A 24,180-nucleotide genomic window follows, 5' to 3' on the forward strand; every position below is an offset into this window, starting at 1 on the left:
AAATTGGGTGGTTGCCAAGGTGTTGCTATGCTTATTTATTTTGGGTAGTTACTAAGTGTGTTCTGGCTGGTTGCCAAGGGGTTCAGGGTGGTTGTATGGGGGTTGCTAGGGTGTTGTAAGTTTTCTTGGTGATTACCAGCAGATTTGCAGAATTGGTTGCATTATGCCAATTCAAATGAATGGTCGTCTGGTGAAAGTTTAACCTTGCATGCATGCCTTCAGAGGATACATCCTCAAGAAATTTCTTTTGGCCTGATGTCATGACAAATATAAATACGAGCCAGTGGCGTGTGCATGTTTACAAGTGAGCGTGTGTCTGGGTTTGAGGAGAGACTGTGTCAGTGTGTCTCTTGGTGAGGGGAGGGAGAGCAAAAGTCTCCTGCTCTCTGTTTGTCTTCCTCATTGGCTTGTAACGTGTCCTCGCTGCCTGTCCTGTATGTCCAGATGTCTTTAGTCTCCGCCTTCCCTTGAGATTCTAACAGACAGCATTAAAGGTTATCGCACGGATAGGGATGCTGTAGGAATTCACTGCCGCTCTACAACTTAAGGTGAGATTTAATGGCCTGTATTCAAATATTGTATACAGTCTGTATGGTTTGGGTTTTTATATGTTGTATATGTTGTAAGTATTTTAGGAGAGCTCACAGATGTTTATCTCTCTATCTCTGTGTGTGTGCAGCAGAGAGAGAATTCAATAACAGCAGCTGCTCAGTGGTTATTTTCTGGGCCACTTATCTGAAATCCACTTCCTCTGAGCTCTGGACTGCTGTGTCATGATTACTGCAGCCTCCTGCTACTGTCTACAGAGACTCTTGGCTCTGCGTTGGTATTGATTTATACTGAGACTGAAGCATATGCATGAGATAATTGAGGTTTTTTTCACTTTATTTTGCAAAGTTATGTTTGTTTTTGCAATGATGCAGTAGGTTTATCTACTGTAGGTTGCTTATAAGGGAGAATGGGGCAGGGTGTCAGAGTTTTTACGTATTTATTTTTGAAAGTTTATCTATATAGATATTTAACTTGATGGATTTGCTACACAAAAATCATTGATTTAATATAGCGGGGCATGTTGTCTCACTATACGGGTTCATCGCAGTGGGAATCTGCTGTTTAATGATACTGATTAATCTTTTTTGAAATATAAAATACTGTCTAAAGTAAAATATCTGTATTTAAAATAAATATAGAAATTGTTGTGAATTTATTTTAATGTTTAGCTTATAAAAGGTTATAATATTTTCTCATTACAAAGATGCCAGTGGCAGTGTGCCAGTTGTGTTTGATTGTTTAATAATTACAAAAATATATGGAATTTTAAAATATGATACATAAATTATGTACAAATATGATTTTGTTTTTGTATTTATAAAATTATAAATATGAAAAAGATGATATTTAATTTTAATTTGAAGGACAAAATTCACAGAAATTTAATAATTTAATTTAATTTGATTTGTATTTTATATAAAGTCAGTTGTTTATCCAATAATCATTACCAAAATATGATTAAATATGAAAATATGATGACAGATATAATAAAAATATGATTTTTGTTTGCATATAAAAATATGAAAATGAAAAAAAAAAGTATAATTTTAGATTGAAGGACAGAATTCACAACAAAATATTCAAATTTAAGATGTATTTAATATAAAGTCAATCACTATGTCATCTCCACTGATGATTATTCCATTTAAATTAATTTAATAATTTTTTTTATTTTAGTTCATTTTATTTTATTTTATTCTACTTTTTATTTTATTATTTTATTTTATTTTATTTTATAACCGCCATACAAAAGCACTGCAAAAGAAAGCATTTATAAATAATTGGACATTTGACTAGTTTCTGAGATATAGCCATGTGACAACTAGCCCCAGTAATCCCTTTTACATGTCAGCAACATTTTTTTAGTTGTTGTCTATTGTTGTAGAACTTACAACCGAGTGGTATTTATGTATGTATATACAAACACACACACACACACACACACACGTCACATGTGGCGCCGTGGTGTCTTGTTCATATTTTCAAATTTGGCACTTGTCACTGCAGATCATGAGCACTAATAGGAAGTGACATCTCTGTCAGGCCACCAGAGGCCTGGGGGTCTCATTATCAATATCTCTTTCATCAGTCCTTACAGAACTGCTGCTGATCTGGAATCAGGGCTTGTGACCTCCAAGATATTTGGCACACAAATCTGCAGAATCAGAATCAGATGTTAATATATGACCATTATTATAGATTTATGTGGCCACGAGCGATCGCTACAGTGACTTGGTGCTTCTTATGGCACAGGATGAATCAAAACACTTAATTTGAGCAGACGTGGACACCAGAAAGACTCTACAGGCACAATAGAGGTCCTATTATTGGGAAGAAGGGGACAATTTTGGTGCCAGTCACTGGAAGAGCTTGAGAGATGGCAGACAGAGCTGGCAGTGCATGCTGGGAGTGCCAAGTGGTGCCAGTCTGTCAGCAGACCTCTGATCCAACCCCTCCAGAGAAGAGCAGCCGCTCCGGCCAAGCCAACTGCAGTGTGTCACTGAGTCCTAATTATTATCAGCTATGCAAATGAGTTTGTAGGAGGGTAAAAATAAATGTTTATAAAAATTCACTGCTATATTTAAACCACATTTACTGACTTTTTTATGTAGCTAATCTTGCTGTGATCACGGCGATGTGGAACATAGAGAGTCAGTTAAATGTCAAACATACACTCTAAAAAATGCTGGGTTAAAAACAACCCAAACTGGGTTGAAAATGGACAAACCCAGCGGTTGGGTTGTTTTAACCCTGGGCAGTTTTATTTAACCCAACTATTGTTTAAAAATGACTATATAGCTGGCTAAAAATGAACCCAGAATAAATTACTTCCATTTATTATATAAATATTCTTTTATGTATTATTTATTACACAACATCCAATGATGATTTTTTATTTTATTTTATTATATTTTATTGAAAGCAAACAATCTTTGAAATGCAAATCATTATATTATTTTTTTATATGTATAATATTTATATTTCCACAGCCTCGACTGATGATTTTTGTTTTATTTTTATTGATTTGTTACTCTCCAGCCCTCTCCAGTATTTCTCTAATACGTACTCTTAGATAGAAGACAAATAATTTTATTGATCTGATCTGTGTCCTCGCAGAGCTTCATGTGGTGATTTTCCTCGACGATGAGCGCCAGCGTGAACATGAAGACGATGTCTCAGAGCAGCTCTGGTATCCCTCTGCCCCGGAGCCTGACCACCCTCTCCAAACAGGACACCAAGAGCTTGAGCGGCGGTTTACTAGGTCCAGCCGCCCACAACCATCAGGGTGGACGAACATCCGTGTTGTCTTCCTCAACCTCATCCGTATCTTCTCTTTCAGTCTCAAAGGAGTTACTCAAAGGGACAGGGTTGAGAAATCAGTCTTCACTGAGAGCTCAAGGGACATCCGGTGGCACAAGCAGGCCGCCGTTTGCTCCCCGTTCAGCCCAAAGCAGCCCACGTGTGCTTAAAAAAGAGACGATCCAATTCAAAAACACACGGGACCTCCGGAGGGGCTCGTTGCCCCAGGATGGATTCAGAGACAAGGAGAGACACTCCAACAAGAACTGGAGATCTGGGCATCATCAGTTTAGGAGTCTAGACAATGAGGTGGAATCGGGTCAAGCCCTTCGGAAGCCGACTAATGGGAACGTCATCTGGGAAACGTCAGCTGGCATTCAAAAGCAGCGGATGAAAATTCAGGCTCGTGGTGATGGCGACAGAGGGATGATTGCAGCGAAATCCCAGGTCAGTGTCACAAACACATGTCCTGCAGGCAGAGAGTCTCCACGGATGGCAGCAGTGGCACCTTTCAGATTCAGGTGAGATTTTTTACATTTATTGCTGTTTATATTGGACATATGTTGCTATTTAATTGTGCATGCTCAATTTCTCATTTGTTTTCTCATTTAAATGACTTTGCCATCATTTGATGCTCACTTGAAGTTAATCTGTGCTAATAATTTAATAACACTTTAGCATATCTCAAAATATATATTAGCGATGCATGATATATCGGTCACCACATCGGTATCAGCCGATATATGTTCATTTTTAATGTTATCGTTATCGGCCCGATAAGAAAATTTGGCCGATATATTAAAGCTGATAAATAATGGATTATTTCCTTCAGCTGAGACACTTTAGATGTGAACTGTTCACCATGATGGTTTTGAATTGCTTCAATTATAATTGAAATCACTTCAAAAAGGAAAGTACAGTTAAGTGCAACATGTGCAGCGCAAGTCTGTCATACAGTCTATATAGTATTATAATGAGAACATTATAATTGTGTGTTTGGGACATGGCTTTTTTTGGGACAGTGTCCCAAAAAAACATGGGACACTGTTTTTTTTAAATGTGAGACTTTTGGTTTTGTAATCAGGCTTTAAAAACTAACATAAAAATTTGGAGTTAGATTTATAGGCCAATATGTCGGTTATCGGCTTTCAAATATAAAGAATTATCAGTTATTGGTATCGGCCAAAATCAGTGCATCCCTAATATACAGTCAAACCAAAATTTACACCTTAAACATTTCATTCAATATTACAGTTTATTCACTAGTTTAAAAAAAATGGTAATAAAATATGACAAGATCTCAGAGTTAAACTGTGTCAGAAAAAAATTAATCTTAATTATGTCAGATAACACTTAAGCAAAACATGGTCAGGTCAAAGTGTCTGAATAATTTTTGGTTCCCAATTTTTATTAATTTTACTGGTAGTTCACTGTATAAAGAATTTTTGGCTATAATATGTCACAGTTTACTTTTTGTATTGTTATTATTATTATTATTATTATTATTTAGGGAAAAAAGTAAAGATATTTTATATGAGTAGTATTAAGCTTACTTCATAGGTTTATACTTATAATTTAATCATTTAAATAATTTGTTGGCATATTGTAGTGGTCATAATTTTAATATTGGTGCATCAAAGTAAAAAAAAAATGTCAATGTGATTTTTTTTTAACTTAAACATGATTTTCTTAAAATCAAATTCTCCTATGATCAAATGATTTTACTATTAAAATTGCAATATATATGCATGTTTGTATAGATGTGTGTGTGTGTGTGTGTGTGTGTGTGTGTCAGTCCACCTATAAATTTATAGCTGTACACTCTAACTATTATTGTTTCATTTGTATTTTGTACCTATATTTTATATATTTTTTAACTCTTTTCCCACTAGCGTTTTTTAAAGTTGCCAGCTACCGCCAGCATTTTTGATAATTTTCAAAAAATGTTCATGGCCCCCAGAATATTTAGTTGTATGAATACTGAACATGCAATAAATACAAAACAAAAATATGAGAAAATTGTGTTTTTTTTTAAAAGATTATAACGCGCATAAGCAATGCTTTTATCGCTTGTTTCTGCTCTTTTTTTGCTTGTGTTTCGATCCGGAGATTCTGTCCTCTTTCGGAAGTTGCATAATACCGTATAAAAGTGGAAACACAGAAAGCTGGGAAATTCCGTCAATGGCGGGGAAGGAGTTAAAAGAAACATCTGAGACACAATTGATGCTAAAACTAAGTCTTATCCTTTAAGTTAATATGCTATAAAAACTCCCATTTTCTTTCTTGTTCACTTTTTGTACATCCCTCTGTGTCCGCCTCAGGCTGCAGGTTCAAGACGACACTGAAGCTTCTCTTGAGGATCTGAGTGATTGTTCCTCAGACTCTATGGAAGTGTGCTGTGAGGATTTGAGTGAGTCTTTGCTAAAATACTCAAGATTCATGAACGCAATGTCTTTTTTCTGTGTCTACCTTTTTATATCGGACAGTTAACTGTAGTGAGAATGCTGTCGCTCTGAGATTATTAGTGTCTGATATCATCACGGTACTTTGTGTGTGAGGGACGCTACTGTTCAGATTGATAAGAACTATAAGCAGATGCTGGTGTTGTAAATTATCATTGGTACTCCATGTGAGGAGATTTATGGCTTTGCTGATGTATGTTTCCAATGTCTGAAGCTCTTTTCAAATGGATTTTTACCTCATATCTCAGTGAAGTACTGTATAATGCTGTAAATTCTGTAATGTTGGCCATATATATAACTTAATTTACAATTTACACCTAGCAAAATGCATGTCTGTCAGCTTGCAAGCAATGCATTATCGAACAAATACTTATTGGTTAGCCAATCATAAGCGAGCTAGTTAAGCAATAAGCTTGATAATCTAAATTGAAGCTGTGCATTATAGTGATTTTTACCATGGTTAAAGGATTTTAGGCCCTCCACTTGCTTCATTAGTGTCAGTAACCTTCTGTGACTTACTTTACACAATATATTCTCCAGCCAGAATGTGAGAAGATATGAGAATAATGTGAGTCTTTACAGACAGTGTTCACATGTTTCACATTAATATACAGCATATGTGCAATGGAGACATACTTTTATGACTTTTGAGTGCAAGATTTATTTTCTGTAATTCTTCAGTGGGGTGTAATTTTTAATGTGAGAATGATGGCACGTGAACAAACAAACAAACAGACAAGCACAGCCATATGTAGCCACATCCGCACACAAACACTGAATGAAACTCAAGCACGTCTCTTTGCAGATTTTCCCAGTCTGAGTAATATATCAGTGTGGTGTAATGGCAGCAGCTGACCAGCTACAGATGCCAGCAACCCATGGGATGTTCTCATGTCTGCAAACATCTGCACTGCTGGCCAACCACAGTCTCCGGATGGGATCCAGATGTTTGGAGAACCTTTGGCTTTCTCTAGAGAGAGGGTGGTAGTCAAAGAACCGTGTGTTACATATTTTATGAAGAGAAAACGGCAAGGTCTCTCACCTAATATGTGTCAGAATCTGGCAGTGTTTTGAGATGGATCAAAGTGATATATAATGTACAAAAGAAAGGAAGGAAAGAACAGGTCTTTTAAATAATATTTTCCTTTAGACAGCAGTGAAATTAGGTGAAATTTGGAGACTTTTGAGCTCTTTATAATATATCAGATGTTTCTCTTAGACCTGACTGAGATCAAATGGATATTTTTCAGATCTTTTTTGAAAGATGAGGTAATTAGAGATAATTAAGATTAATTAGATACTTTTCAGATCTATATATATATAGATATAGATATATCTATAAATGGGTCCTTGATTATGATTTCACTTTTTTAACTTTAGTTAGTGTGTAATGTTGCTGTTTGAGCATAAACAACATCTGCAAAGTTACGACGCTCAAAGTTCAATGCAAAGAGAGATATTTTCTTTTAAAGAAATCACTTTTTAAGGACTACAACAAACAGCTGGACTACAATCAGCTTCTTCCCGGGTTGGTGACATCACAAACCCCAAAATTTACATAAACCCCGCCCCCGAGAACACACAACAAAGGGTGTGAGGCCATGTTGGGCTGCTTTAGAGAAGAGGAAGAGTTGTTGTAGTAGAGTGTTGTTATCATGCCGTCATTTTACGCTGGACTGCTTCACAAACAGAGGGTCAATTCAATAAATCTAACTCCAATTCAGATTCTCCAGCTTTGTTAATGTTGAGCGACTGAAGCGCGAGCTGTTAAAGCTCCACCCTCTTCTGGAAAGGGGGCCGGGAGCAGCAGCTCATTTGCATTTAAAGGGACACACACAAAAACGGCGTGTTTTTGCTCACAGCCCAAATAGGGGCAAATTTGACAAGCTATAATAAATGATCTGTGGGGTATTTTGAGCTGAAACTTCATAGACACATTCTGGGGACACCAGAGACTTATATTACATCTTGTGAAAAGGGGCATAACAGGTCCCCTTTAATATCTCATTTGTTTCTTTTAGACTTGATTACATTACATAAATACTTTTCAGATCTTTGATAGTTGTAATTGTAATTGATCTTAAATTCGTAGCTAATTGATTTTAAATTGAGAGAAAATAGAGACTTTTGCTGGGATTCCAAAAACTCAAGGTCGCTTAGATTTGCCAAGAAACAGTCAGCAGGTCAGCAAATTAAATACTTCAGAAATCTTGGTATGAATTCAAACACGCCTCATTTCTCTTCTACATTTTACAGTTGCTGTATGACAACAATTGACAACAGTTTGACTATATAAGAGAAACATCTGAGGCAAAGTTTATATTAAAACAGTAAATGAAAGCTCCATTAAGTCGATGCTTTATATTGATTTAACTAAAATGACAAACTTTTCAGTCTTTTTGTGACAACTGTGCAGTCCACAGGAAGTATGTTCTTCTTTTAATGATGTCAATGGAAAAAGCCCCCGTAGAATGACACGGCCACTCGTGACCAGCTCAAACAAAAGACCTCATTCTTCTCAGCCTCAGTAACATCAGAATTACCCCAGATGCCCCAGGACTAGCATGTGTTTGGCCAAGTGTGCCGACCCCCTGCAGGAGAGCACTGAGGTTTTGATTAAGTCATTGTACCGAACTGGTCAGTTGCATCAGGCTGGTTATGGGCGATTTGTTAAAGTCAGTGCCAGGCTCCTGTCTGGCTAACAGGGCTCATTTGTGAGCCGATAAAGACAAGCAGAAAGTGGATTTGTTGCATGCTGTTAGCTTATTCACGTTGGAGATGTGCTGCTTTGTGCAGTGCAGTGTGGAGCGACACGGCCGTCTTAATGCGTGTTGTGATGTAGGTAGCAGCGTTGCTATGGTGACGGCTTCTCCAGCGAAGCATTGCGGAGAACTCCATAGAGAGATGTGTATGGAATATCATGAACGATGATGCTAGGGATCATCTAAAAACAACACGGTGGTTTTATGAAGTGTATGAGGAGGTTGAGGGAGGTGTGATGGCAAACATCTGGACTAGAAAAAGATTTATTCCTGCGCTGAAAAAAAAAAAATCATATTCTTAATTTATTGGTTTGTTTGTTCTGTTTTCCAGTACCAATATCTCTGAAGCGAGATAAATTTATTTGACAAGCAAAATTGACTTTTTAGAGAATATATCATTAATATTTGTTTATTTTGTCTTGTTCCATTGGCAGATTTTTGTTTTCACTTGAATGATAACCTCACTAAATGTATTGAATTTATTTTCTGACGGTCTTTTTTAAAGGTTTGCAGATTTAAGCAAAATTGTGACCTTGAGATTTGGTTTGAACAGTTGCACAGGTTAAGTTTGCTGATAAATATACACCCTTAAAACAAATTTATTATTGTTATATACTAGTGCTGTCAAATCGATTAATCGCATCTAACATAAAAGTTTTACATAATATGTGTGTATGTGTGTGTGTGTATATATATATATATGTGTGTGTGTGTGTGTGTGTTTGTACACATACATAATACATATAAATGTAATAATATATATACGCACATATATTATATAAACACAAATGTTTGTTTATTCACGATTAATCAATTTGACAGGACTATTATAAACATAATATTATATAAAATACCATTTAAAATGATTTAGAGAATGTATCTTGAATAAATTTTTCATCTTTTTCTATTTTTCAGTGGTTTTGTATGTTGTGTTGAATTATTTGTAGAGCTGATTAACTAATGTATTCTCAATGTTTGGGGGAAAGTATGATTATTATTGTATTATAGTACTTAATACTGTACTACCATATCTTTGCAATAAAAGAGCAAATAGATACATGGATATAAATAGAAGATATACATATTAGGACTTTTTTTTTCTTGCTTTGTGTTTGATTATTTGTAGAATTATGGAACTAATTTATTTTAGATAATATTGCTTTATTATATTATACCACTAAAGGAAATCTATTACAATAGATGGATGGAGGGATGGATGAATAGATGAATAGATGGATGGATGAATAGATAGATAGATAGATAGATAGATAGATAGATAGATAGATAGATAGATAGATAGATAGAGGGATGGGTGGATGGATAGATGGATGCATGTATTACATTTCTCCTAAAGGCACATAGTGAATATCTGTGATTTTATTCAGCACTGGATACTGGAAGGGGGAGGGGAGAAACAATGTGTGTGAAAATACTCTCTACGATGTACTGGATTCAGTTTACATTCTAGTGTTGCAATTTGTCATCTCCCCTAACACTTTCTGCTGAGGCAGAGAGACACACCGGAAAATGCAATTGAAAGAGAGAGAGAGAGAGAGAGAGAGAGAGAGAGAGAGAGAGAGAGAGAGAAAGGGGGGAGGGACTGTTGTTGCGTGCAGCACTGCTGTCATTTGGCTGCTGCACGGCTCAGCGGCAAGACGGTCTGGTGAAGGGAGGAGAGAAAACGAGTGAGTGAGAGAAAGAGGAGAGAGACAAGGAGAACCAGGGCGGCAGCTGCTGCAGCCTGACAGGAAGGCTGAGGGAGGGACGGGCATTTTCTTCCTGTGCTAGAGAGAAAGAGCTGCACATTCGATCTCTCCTCCATGGTCTTGCTCTTCTCTCATTTGGCCCTAAATGCTCTCCAGTAGCTTGGGGGTCAAATAAAAGGCAGGCAGAGCAAGGGGACGTGAAGTAAAGGTGCGGGCATGGCTGCCAAGAGGGGCAAGTCTGGCGTGCCACAAAGCGTGGCACGGAGCGAGCTGAAGGTGTACCGTGTGGGCAGCACGGAGGGACGCATCCCGGTGCCGTCCAACCTCCGCAAGCAGAGGTCCCTGACCAACTTGGCCGTGCTGACAGATGCCGAGAAGAAGATGCAACTCTATGAGCCCAAGTGGTGTGACGACATGAGCAAAGCTGCCTCGGGACACCTGAAGATGGGCAAGCCCAAACCCGCGGCCGGTGGAGGGGCGGTTGGTGCCCAACTCTCCCGCAACCTGTCCAAATCGGACCACTCCCTCTTCCAGGGCAAACCCAAGACGTTCACTCCACTTGCGGCACCTGGTGCCTTGGGTAAAGGCCAAAGTCGGATCCCTCGAGGCCCTTACGCGGAAGTAAAACCCTTGAGTAAGACATCCGATGACTGCAAGTCCGACGACGATATCCTTTCCAGCAAAGCCAAAGCGAATGGAAAGAAACCTGCAGCTGGGAGCTCTGGAGACCCGGAGGCTAAAGGTCAGAGTGAGGAAGGTGGCGATAAACCCTTCCTCAAGGTGGACCCGGAACTGGTGGTCACCGTTCTTGGTGACCTGGAGCAGTTGCTCTTCAGTCAAATGCTCGGTGAGTAAAACCTCTGCGACCAGTTTTCACGCCCACTTACTACCAGCAAGGCTAATGAATGGTGTGGATTGATTGGAAAAACTCCAACCATGCCGCTGTTTTGATGCATATTTGCCCTTGGAGATCTCTCCAATGCATGTTGCCGTGATTATTAAGGTGGTCTTGGACAGCTGGACAATGCAGGGCTTTGTTCTGGCTAGCATGTGCATTGTGCATCCGCCCTCTCTCGCACTTGTGGGATAGAAATTGTGCTCATAGATTATTCCCCTTGGCATATATCCAATTTCGTTCAATGACTGAATGACAAAATGCTCGGGGGTGACGCTCGGCACACTGATCTGCTTTTCGACGCCTGTCTGGTGCTTGTGTGTCTCTCCGTCTGTGTGTGCTGGTGTTGCCGCTCTTCTCTCATCTGTAATGAGGTAATGGCTGCTATCAGGGACACGGGTAGTACGAGGCAAGGAAAAGGCTGTGGAATACAAAAGAATTCGGTTTGTAGTTTGTCATCAACCCTTTTGACTGCGGCTTGATCTGTAGACACTGATAAATGTTGTTGTCGAACACATGAACAGAAGCATGCATGGTCACCTGTCACACTGGAGATCTATTCATAGGGATGTGGGATGAAATACAACTAGGGATAATTTGCAGTCTTTACACATAGTGTAGAATTTGATTATAACCACCTTAATCTGGCTACATGAAGTTTGCATGATATTCTATGAGATATACTGCTTGTTATGGTTAGTGAATGTCCATTAGACAATGTCAGTGGCATTATTTAGGAAGTATGTTTGTTGCGTTTAAAACAAATAAATGTGCCATCCTCTAAACACAGCATGCCCTGCATTTGTGCATCAGTCCTCGAATGGATGACCTCTATTTCAACCACTTCCAGCGCTCATCTGTTTGAACGACCAATTTGGGCCTGAATTCTTGCAATTGTTAGTTTGGAATCTCATTTTAGATCCTTGCATTGCATTGTTGAAGACTATACAATTCAGTGGTGAGTTTAAAGGCTAATACGAGTAAACGAATGACCTGGATTAAACTCCTTATTAAAATGTATCGGTCATGTCTCTGTAGCTCTTGTACAGGAATCCATACTCTAAAAAATGCTGGGTTAAAAACAACCCAAACCCAGCGGTTGGGTTAAATGTTTGCTTAACATGCTGTGCAGTTTTATTTAACTCAACTATTGATTAAAAATTACTGTATTGCTTGCTTAAAATGAACACAGATTTGTTGGAAATTAACAAATTGCTTATTAATAAATGTTCACCTTTTGATTATTATTGTTGCCTCTAGTAATTATATGTCTGATTTTTAATTTCCAACCTATTTTGGGTTAATTTTAAGCCAGACATATAGTCATTTTTAGACAATAGTTGGGTTAAATAAAACTGCACAGCACGTTAGGCAAACATTTAACCCAACCGCTGGGTTAAAACAACCCAATCGCTGGGTTTGTCCATTTTCAACTCAACTTGGGTTGTTTTTAACCCAGCATTTTTTCGAGTACATACAGGATTCTGATCGGAATTATAATTTGAAAACATTCCCAAAAGATCCAAATGGGAATTTTCTTAGAACCCAGAAACAAAAAGTAAGAACTAAAAAAAGATATCCCACTGTATTCCCATTAGTATTCTTTTTGGGAATATTCCAAATTATAGTAGAAAATCCCTGCATGCATTCTTTATAGGATTTTTAGCATGCTTTCATAGAGTATAATTACAACCAACACTAGTGTGGTTGCAGAGCTTTTCTCCTCTAAATTTAGAGAGAAAACAATGTGCTTGAGGGCAACTTTTTTATGCAGGAACATTTAATCACAAGGTCTCTAAGAATAATCTATCGGATCTCAAAATCTTGAATATCAAAGTGCTTTCTTTTTTATAATCATAATTACACATACAGTTTATGCTCATTTGTTATGCATAATAAACTGCTGCATAATAGACTTCCTTATGAGTCGTTCTGTTGGACCGTATGCGGCACACTACATCTGCATACCACTTTTGGTCACAAGACTGAAAGAGAGCTCAGAACGGAGTATTTCTATCCTCTGTGCATTCACAATTGCTATTGTACCACATAGCTGGACGAAGGTCCAAACCTCTGGGGGGGAAAGGCTTAAAATATCAATAAAAGACAATAGTTCAACTCAACAATTTGAGATGCGGAACAGTTATATGGAAACTTAAGTAATAAAGGGCTGAGGCCAAATTTGGCTTCTCTGTGATAGTCTATATGTAGAGCAAGTTATGACGGATATATGACCGTTTATGAGGTACTGTCATCATGTTTGTTTCCTTGACTGTGCTATTTGTTTTGAAATAACTCTTATTGATAGAGTAGGGTGACTGATAGCTGATGTTATACCAATATGAATATACATTTACTGTAAAGTCTTTTTTTGACTTGTTTTCGAGTGATATCTTAAAATCCTTACAAAAAGATAAGCATATCTGAGAGTGTTTTTTGTCTTTTTACTCGTTTTCAGTATAAACTGGTTAAAACAAGTGAAAAATACACAATGAATCAATTATCAAATAAAGCAAAATGACATCGAACAAAAACAGTGAAGTAGTCATTAGGTGCCATTTTCGTTACATCAGCATCTCAGAGATCTCAAAAAGATTAATTAGACGTCATTAACAACAGTCTTATATTGTTGAACCAATGTGGTGCGACCATGTAACTACGGTTTCAGGAAACAGTCGTGACTAGTTGGTTAGTTTGCATCGTAACGATGCATCGTACTATGGTAGTTAGGGGTGTAACGGTACATGTACAGTATTTGTCCCGAACTGTCAAGGTACGGACGTCATGGTTCGGTGCATACAGTCAGATGATGAATATAGTCAGTCACAGGCGATCCGCACTCCAATCCAGAAGGGGGCGCACTCAGTAATGCAATGCTGTTTGTTGACCGCCACAAGAACAGAACAGACGATCTAGCTATGTAATCTCTCAACCGTTGTTTCAATCGTGGAAGGACATCACTAAAACAGCTTGAGAATAATATCTCACGTAGCATTACATTTACCTCAGGCAAGTCATTTAGTGTCCACAGCATGTTAGTTCACTAGAGAAATGAACTCTAGAGGGAGCATTTCACTAAATAAATGCACTATATTAGCTTACATATTCATTATGTTTACTTTACCTGTTAGTAATGTCTTGATTATTTCATAAATTTGTCATGAAAACAAGTAATGACAGTAACTGTTTAAATGATTATATTTTAAAAATGAATTGGAGTAGAAAAATAAATGAAAAATAATTTTATAATTAGATTTAGAAGTTAATGCAAAACCTGCCTTATGTGCGATTTACATGTTTGTTTTTTTATTTGAGTGTTGATTATTATTATTGATTATTATATCTAAAAATAAATAGCAACTGAATTTAATAGTTTGGGCTCTGTTGTTAATTGTAACCTTTATTATTATAGTAATGTGCAAGAAAGGGCGTCCTGCATGTATATAGTTTACAGCATTAGCTGAGATATCCTTAAGAAAATGTTAATTGTAAATTAATTTATTTAAAGAGAGAGACACACAATTTATTCAATAAATCACTGTTTAATAAAAAAATAAGAAAAAATAAGCAATTTTATGTTTAGTTTTCTCCCTCCTTCAATACCGAGGTACGTACCGAACCGTCATGTTTGTGTACTGTTACACCCCTAATGGTAGTTAATCAGCGAGTTACATCATTGTACAGGAAACGCAGCCCTGGTTGTTCTGTCTATCATTAAACTGCACCAGCGCTCACATCTGCAGCAGTGATGCACCTTATAACCCACAAAATCTACACATGAAGCTGTGGTCCAGTATGCCCTTGCAGATCAAAGCATATGGGGAAAAAAGAGCATATATTAAAATTTAATCTCCCATGCAGTCGACAGCAGAGCTGGAGATTGCATTAGAGCGTTGCACAGTACTATTTGAGGTAGAAATGTAGAGTATGAGGGTGTTTGAATACATAATATGAGTAAATGTATATGCTTGATTTATATTTGACAGTAGAAAGTGATGTTAGGAGGTTTTCAAGAGATTGTGTTTACAACCGCTTGAACAGAAAACATTAGTTTCTTGACACAGAAGAAGACTTTCATCCTTTGTTCTCATGTAGGCGATGGAGTGATATGAGGCTGTCTGGTTCTCATGATCTCATTGTTGGCATTTGCCTCATTTTATGCAGCCTTAAATGTCAACTTCCTGTTTCAACAGGAAGTACACCTCAATGGGTGTCAGGACAAATCACAGGTGAAGCTCAATCTATGTGAGCACCACTGCTATACTGTTTGTGACTAGTTGGTCTATTTGCAGTGGTCACATACATACTTTGCGGTGAAAACGAGTGAAATGTGGTCATCTTGTTGCCTCATTTACTATTTCCGCCATGCAAGTCTCTCTAGTGATGTAATTAGCTAGAGTTAATTCTCTCATGGGAATAGACTTGATTGACATGAGTTATCTGCTGTACAGTAATGCTTGTAAACCAGCTCTCGTCGTCTGTGAAGCAGTCCAGTCGTTAATAATGTCAGAGCAGGCGTCGTGCCTAACTGCACCATGGGATTGATTGGACATGCTGTTGACACGCTGACTGTCCGCACATGCAGGTTTTCAAGAAATTATGTGGCAGTTTACAACTGTTTGAACAGAAGGGACAGAAGAAGACTTTCATGCCTAGTTTTAATTTTCTTAATGTAGGCGAATGAGAGATGAGGCTGTCTGGTTGTTGGTTTTTGGCTCATTTTATGCTGCCTTTGGCATTGATGTCGAAGACTGTTAGCCACCTTTAGTGGGTTTGACGTAAACTAAAGGCTGTTGGCTTTTTAAAAACAAAGGCAAGCTCTTTGAAAGGTCAACTTCCTGTTTCAATCTCAACGGGAAGCTTGTCTTTATCAAACTCTTTCATGGGTTTTAAAATTATCATTGTAATCGGGTACTTTTGCCATGAGCATCTTTGTAAAATAGAGGACGTATTGGTGTAGAAACCTAACGTTTTGAACAATACAAATTTTGTACTGATTTTAGACTATTTTATGTAAGATTTTTGGGTAACACTTTATTTCGATGGTCCACTTTAGACATTCTGCTAACTATAAGTAACTTTGCAACAACATTAGAGTATTAATATAGACTGTAGTGTTCTGTAGGTTAAGGTTAGTTATTAGACTGTCTGCTTAATATCTGCTAACACTTTATCTTGATGCTTCCCGACAGACATTATACTGACTATAAGTAACTTTGCAACTACATGTCAACTTATTCTACTAATACTCTAATGAAAGTTATTTGACGTGTAGCTGCAAAGTTACCTATAGTTAGTAGAATGTCTAAAGTGGACCATTGACCATTTTTTTATTACATTAATACACCACCGTTCAAACATTTGAGGTAGGTAAGATGTTATAAATGTTTATGCAAGAAGTCTCTTATTCTCACCAAGGCTCAAAAATATAGCAAACACAGTAACATTGTGAAATATTATTACAATTTGAAGTTAACTTTTCTATTGTAATATATTTTGTAAGACTGTCAAGCCATTAACGTTTTTAATCTAACTAATTACATGATGTGGCAATTAATCTAATTTATCGCAAACCAAATTTGGCTGAGAAATTACCCCCAAAAGATCATTTAAAGTCATTATTGTGTTCATCAAATCATCAAATAAACATTACAAAAAAGTAGCTTTAGAAAAAAAAAAAAAAATTTGATTTGATTCAACATAGAATTTATTACACATAAACCTCCAGGCTACAATGACCAAATAAATATATAAATATATAAAAATAATACTCTAAATAAGAAACTAAAACTGCCAGTAGGTGGCGGTAAATATCATTCATTCGATTTGTTCAAACGGCCGATTCATTCGGGAATGAAGTAAATGACTCTTTATGAATGAACCATTGAATCATTGGTTCACCCGATTGATTCGCTCAAAACCATGATTCATTTAGAGACGAAGCACTGCTGTGTGTTGCTCGGAGATGCACAACAGTTCTGCTCTGGCTTTACAGGTAATATTTTCGTTGGCCAAATTGAGCAAAAGCAGACAATACTGTGTCTAAAATATAACACAATATTAACTTCTTATTGAACTGTTGAATAAAATCAATATCACCTTTGCACTCGTGTTATTCAGAACAAAAACAACACTCGTGTGATATTGCTTAACTATATCATGATATAACCTTTATTTTTTATCAAATTAACGTGTTAAATTGACAACCCTGGTATGTTAAAATGTAATTTATTCCTGTGATCAAATCTGAATTTTCAGCATCATTACTCCAGTCTTCAGTGTCACATGATCCTTCAGAAATCACTCTAATATGCTGATTTGCTCCTCAAGAAACATTTCTGATTATTATCAATATTGAAAACAGTTGTGCTGCATGTATAAACCTTGCTGAATAAAAGTATTAATTTCCCTTTTTAAAAAAAAAAAAAATACTTATACTTACTCCAAACTTTTGAACTGTGTGTACAGTATATGCATGCACTTATTTGACATAAAATGACTTGATGCTTGATTTAATACTGCTCCTCCAACAACATAGAATAATTAATGCAAACATTGTTTTACATACTTACTGAACATTGTATTTTAATTGCTAATTATGTGTGCAGATCCCGAGTCTCAAAGGAAACGGACGGTTCAGAATGTTCTGGATCTCAGACAGAACCTGGAGGAAACCATGTCCAGCCTGCGAGGGGCTCAGCTCAGCCAGAGGTGAGTGAGAACCAACACATGTTTATGGCATGAAAAATCACAGCCAAACTAATTCACAAGGATGCAAACTGCTGCTTTTCAATGAATCGTAAATCTGGGAGAAAGCACCACAATGTTCTTTGGAAACACATTTGTGCCACAAAGAGCATGAATATAAACAAGGCTTCATATTATACACAAACGATTACTTTTTCCACAACCATGCAGCCTCCCACGTCTTTTGGGAGAGTTTCCACTTCAGTCATTCAAACACCTGGCTGCCACATTCACAAATACACAATGAAACAATTTCCATCAATGACCAGCAACAAACACACAGAGAAATCAGATGGTCTCCAGGCTTTGCAGACTCAGATGTATATGCAAACTGTAATACACAAATAAATTTTTATATTTTCTGAAGAAATGAATGGTGGTTCTCCATGCAAAACTTGTTGCCACATTGCTAGGGTGTTCTTATATACGGTATATATACCTGAGTATATATATGTAGATGTGGTCAAGACGATCTGCTGAAGTTCAAACTGAGCATCAGAATGGAGAACAAATGTGATTTAAGTGACTTTGAACGTGGCATGGTTGTTGGTTCCAGAAGGGCTGGTCTGAGTATTTCAGAAAATGCTGATCTACTGTGATTTTCACACACAACCATCTCTAGGGTTTACAGAGAATGGTCAGAAAAAGAGAAAATATACAGTGAGCAACAGTTCTGTGGGTGAAAACGCTCTGTTGATGCCAGAGGTCAGAGGAGAATGGCCAGACTGGTTCAGCTGATAGAAAGCAACAATAACTCAAATAAGCACTCGTTACAGCCGAGGTCTGCAGAAGCGCATCTCTGAACACACAACACGACGTCCAACCTTGAAGCAGATGATCTGCAGCAGCAGAAGACACACTGGTGACACTCCTGTCAGATAAGAACAGAAAACTGAGGCTACAATTCACACGGGTCACCAAAACTGATTGCAAAAAAACGTTGCCTGGTCTGATGAGTCTTGATTTCTGCTGTGAGATTCAGATGGTGGGGCAGAATTTGGCGTAAACAACATGAAAGCATGGATCCATCCTGTCTTGTACCAACGGTTCAGGCTGCTGCTGGTGTAATGGGTATTTTCTTGGCACACTTTGGTCCTCTTAGTACCAATTGAGGCTTGTTTAAACACCACAGCCTACCTGAGTATTGTTGCTGACCATGTCCATCCTTTTATGACCACAGTGAACCATCTTCTGATGGCTACTTCTATCAGGATAACACACATGTCACAAAGCTCAAATCATCTCAAACTGGTTTCTTGAGCATGACAATTACTTCACTATAATCAAATGGCCTCCACAGTATATATATATATATATATATATATATATATATATATATTTCATTTTCAAGTGACAGAGTAAGCTAGAGAGAAGCTACGGACAGTTCTATACTTCATCCTGATGAACATATTCTCCTTCCCTAAAGGTGTGCTATAGATGTGCTTAGCATAGCAATTGTGCTAACTTTTTTCTCAGTACCTTCCTCAGTTTTGCCCCTAGAGATCTCAGCCTGTCCTTCCTCCTTACATCAAACCTTTCCCTGCAGGCTAACCGTTCTCTATACCCTACTAAGTTTCTGAGTAGAACATTTTTTGTAGTAGATCAGCATGCTTTCTAGACCTGCAGCTAATGTACCCTCCATTTTAACAGCAGCACTTGTGTAAGACTGATGAGCTTCCAAAGACTTGATGGCGCAGGCGTAAAAATGATTCATACTAGATCAGCCACACTCAACCCACAGATTCACAGCCACGCTCATGTATGTGTGTATACAGCTCTGGCCTAATGAGCTTTTCTGTAACGTGATACTTCAGTTATCCTTCAAGTCATGGAGATTCATGGCCTAATGTGGCTCACGATGACTCAAAATAGAGGTTCGGTGTTTGATTTTTCATGTCGATTCACATTATACACCTGCTGCACTAGAGTAGCCTATATCTGGAGTCTGTTATTGTCAAGATGTGCACTTGAATGGGAAAATGTGATTAATTACTGAACCACATGGACACTTTTATGTTCTCATATGCTGTTTTTGTTTAGGAAAACAGCTTGTCATGTGTTACGCTTTTGCAAACAAGCCTTTTATCAATTCAGAATGTTTTGGTAATGACGTGCGATGAGTATTTGATCAAAACCGGCACATTTTTAGTGGTATTTTGTTTGATTATTACTCATATTTATGGTTAGTGATTTGATTGGGAGGTACTGTAGGTTATTGCTTATCTAAGTGATCAAGCTAACAGTTTTCGATAAAATTGTACAAAGACAGACCTAGTGTCCAGCACATCATAAAGACTTGTACATTCCTAGCATAGCAACATCCTAACAATTACAACCACTCACAATGCTATGGCCACTTTTACATGGACAAACACACTTTCTTCAGACAATGTAAAAGTCTAGTTTAAGCCTGCTCTTGCCCTTACAGTGCTTGTTGATTTTAGTAATGAGAAAAACTCTATAAATGTTCTTGCCACACAGTGCATGACGTGGAGAGAGCAGGAACTTTGCTTTGGCTTCAAGTAGGATGTGATGTGGCACTGAAAGAGAATGGAAAAGCAGGTCATGAGGTTTGGGAGTGGCTGGCCCGTCAGTTTGAAATGTCAAATGTAGTGAAATAAGGCTGTATGTATGTTATTTTCGTTGTTTTTGAAAGTACAGAGAAATAAAACATTTATTCTGACTAGAAACTCCCATGCAGTCCTTTATCTCCAGTCCATGTCCTCCGCTATAATGCCAGATTAAAGGTTTGAATATGGTGTAATTTAGACACAAGCATAAGTATTTTAATTTTACAAGTATATTATTATTATTTTTATTAAATTCTAATTTTTTATTTTACAGTACAATAGCATTATTACAATAATAGTATATTTATTATTTTATTTAATAATTATAATCATAATAATATTATAATATAATAATAATTATTATTTTATAGCCATATATAATTTTATTGTTTGTGCAGGCCTACAAACAAGCACAGCAAACCTGAAACTCTTTTAAAAAATGCATTTTAAATCGCAAAATCAGAAAAAAAACGCAATTCAATTTTTCCCCCCAAATTGTTCAACCCTAAAATAGTCCATCACAACAAAAACATATTATTAAAGTTGCCATGAAATAGATGTTGTCATCGTCTTTTCTTCCTTATTGTGACATATATGTGAGTGAAATGGCTTCTGGAACAAGAAAAAAATGTAGGGTGGGGCTTGATTTTGTCCATTGATTGGACAGTTGTGGTTTGCTATTGGTTGTTCTCACGTGAGTGACAGGTTGCCCCGCCCTCGTGCCGGTAAACACATCATCAGAGAAGAGATGTCACTGCAAGAAGATATTTTGATTAAAGATTATGATGTGCACAAATAAATCATTATAATAAATCTTGCAATATTCCATAAAAAACAAGAATTGTCAGTTGTGATTTCATGGTAACCTTTACAGACCTGCTGGCAATGTGACCCGCTTGCAAGAATAACAGGCCAAATTAACAACTCTAGGTAACACTATAACCGAATAACCCAAAGCCAACATGTTTGTGTGCATTTTATGCCTTGAGAGTATCAAATATTTCAAAGCACAAGTGCATTTTCTGGTATTTCGCAGCTGTCTGATGAATTATCCTGAGACAAGTGTGTAAAAATAGCTACTCAATGTTTATATGGTGGAGGAAGCTGTTATATTATTCATTTGAGCCGGTGCATCTAGTTATGCAATCTGCATCCTCAACAGATGAAGATGATCATGCATCCGTTTTTTTAGTAGGTCACGAGTTCCTGTGGCCTTCCTCAAATCCAACAACCCTATTATGTTATGTTTTGGATGTATCAGTAACCCTCTCTCTCCATCTACAGTTGTTTGGACAGCAGCGTCTGCTATGACAGCGACGAAACCAACGCTCGCAGCATCTCCAGCCTCTCCAACCGCTCTTCACCTCTCTCCTGGCGCCACGGCCAGTCCAGTCCTCGTCTGCAAGCCGGCGATGCGCCTTCCTCAACTGGCTGCAGCTATTTGTCGGGCATCAAGGCCTCGTCCCAATACACCTCTCAAACGATGCCCGCTCGCTGCTCCAGCCGTCTCAACCACACGTCACGCAGCGAGTTCATCGAAGGCCTGGACGCTGGAGATGGCGACCTCAAGTCTGGTTACCTGAGTGATTCTGATGTACTTTGCAAGAGCCTTAATGACGACGACGATGACGACAATCTGGCCAATGGGTGAGTGTTTGTTTGCTAAATATTTTCATCTGTCAACTTGAAAAAGATGACTCCACTGGGAGACTTTATGAAGATGTTCATAATGTGAAGTATTCATGATACTATAATGTCAAGAATGAGACCAGGAGACACAGTACGATTGTTAACCTGCCATGTAAGTACATTAGATTAAAAAGGCAACAGTGAGCAGTGCATCAAAGAGAGGTCATGCTAATTAGCCACATTACCAGAGAGGCCTGCAGAGATGCTGTGTATGATGAAATGCCTCCTGGTTCTGGCGTAGCTTCTATCAGTAGCTTCATAACATTAATTCAGACTTTTGTACAGGAAACTCTAAAATGCATAAAAGTTACGTAGAGCTCAGTGAGTCATATTTGCATGTTTGTCTAGGTATAAATGATTTTTTTTACACTACTGTTCAAACGTTTGGGGTTGGTATGATTTTTTAAATGTTTTTGAAAGAAGTCTCTTCTGCTCACCAAGGCTGCATTTATTTGATCAAAAATACAATAAAAACAGTAATATTGTGAAATATTATTACAATTTAAAATAACAGCTTTCTATTTTAATATAATTTATTCCTGTGGTGCAAAGCTGAATTTTCAGCATCATTACTCCAGTTGAAAGCAGTTGTGCTGCTTCATAGTTTTTGTGGAAACCGTGATACATTTTTTTTTTTATTTATTTTTTTAGGATTATTTGATGAATAGAAAGTTCAAAAGAACAATAATAGAAATCTTTTGTAACATTATAAATGTCTTTACGGTCAACTTAATGCGTCCTTGCTGAATAAAAGTATTAATTTCTTCACAAAAAAGAAAAAAATGTTACTGACCCGAAACTTTTCGCATTGAGGTGAATGTAGTTTCTAGTTATGAGCGTTTCAAAATCTGCCAATAGTGCTGGAGTTTCTGGTGAATTTAGTGTTTAAATCACATTCCTTTATATTGCTATATTTAAATTAGATTTCAAATTACGTTTAGTTGTGGCTAGATCAACAAAAATATTAAACAGACACCATATATACTCAGGACCTTGGACATGTGCTGTCACTCTAAATGAAGTGGTTGCATATTTCAGTGCTTGGCATTTAATGACATCTTATGCAACATATGCAAATGTAACAATCGATGTTTTATGTAATTTGGGATCCCATCTGCATGCTTCACAAGGGTCAATGCGAGTTAATTGTAGCCTGTAGTAACAGTGTTCATTTTGCAGGTGTAACAATAATAAACACACAGTTTGGTCAAGGTCAATATTTTGTTGTTCAGTAGTAGTTTCATAGCTAGCAGCTTTGCAGACAACAAAAAATTGCACATGCCAAAATAATAGCAAGTAATCAAGTAGGCATTTAGCAGACGCTTTTATCCAGTGATTTGCAGCTCAGTGACAATCCCTCTGGAGCTCAAGCGCACAATGATCGCTTGAACTGGCAACCTTCCACTTTCTGGCCCTTTGAATTTTATCTCCTTTGTCACACCCAGCATTATTTATTTTAGTTTTTATGATAGTTTTATTAATATTTTTAATTAGCTTTATATATATATATATATATATATAATAGATCAAAATACCATTTTGACTTTGACACCTTCGTTTCCCTCTTTTGAAGCACCTAAAATGTCGGCAAAACCAAACTTAACTTGCAGCATTTCAGTGCACCCGGTCACCATTTGTGTCTTTTTGCAAAGTCTGTGAGGTCTCAGATTATTCAGAAAACTCAACGATTTCATTATAATGTGCATGCCATCGGAGTGACCTTGTGTTCCTCTTGGACTCGGACAGCACACAGCCGCAGGGAGTTTGACAGCAGGTGTCTGATCTCAGTAGCTTCCAGATTTGAGGACTCCTTTACTGGCCTCGATTGTCTTTGTAATTCCTCTATCTGCTCTTTTTCTACAGAGAGTTTGAAATTATCAGCACAGCTCATTGCTCGGTCACACACCCCCAAATACACACATTGCACGTGTATTCAGATGATGAAATCCAGGCCAGTTCTCCTGGGCGTGAATCTGGGCTTTATCTAGGAAGCTCATG

At 37.4% G+C, this 24,180-nt stretch overlaps 1 protein-coding gene across 6 annotated transcripts in view; it reads left to right on the forward strand.

Annotated features, from left to right (window-relative positions):
• Window positions 1-24,180, forward strand: part of nav1b (neuron navigator 1b) — a 95,137-nt gene that overhangs the window by 13,410 nt on the left and 57,547 nt on the right. For 3 of the 6 annotated variants that reach the window (XM_051897419.1, XM_051897421.1, XM_051897422.1), the window contains exons 1-5: window positions 368-548; window positions 3,169-3,872; window positions 5,673-5,761; window positions 17,785-17,887; window positions 21,778-22,140. In XM_051897419.1, coding sequence (XP_051753379.1) covers window positions 3,196-3,872; window positions 5,673-5,761; window positions 17,785-17,887; window positions 21,778-22,140 — 1,232 coding nt within the window. In that variant the 5' untranslated portion in view covers window positions 368-548; window positions 3,169-3,195. Of the gene's footprint in view, window positions 1-367; window positions 549-3,168; window positions 3,873-5,672; window positions 5,762-10,191; window positions 11,129-17,784; window positions 17,888-21,777; window positions 22,141-24,180 lie in introns of those variants that run through there. The other 3 variants (XM_051897420.1, XM_051897423.1, XM_051897424.1) reach the window with 3 other exon arrangements.

Source organism: Ctenopharyngodon idella, chromosome 6, assembly GCF_019924925.1.
Source record: "Ctenopharyngodon idella isolate HZGC_01 chromosome 6, HZGC01, whole genome shotgun sequence".
NCBI classification, from domain to species: Eukaryota; Metazoa; Chordata; class Actinopteri; order Cypriniformes; family Xenocyprididae; genus Ctenopharyngodon; species Ctenopharyngodon idella.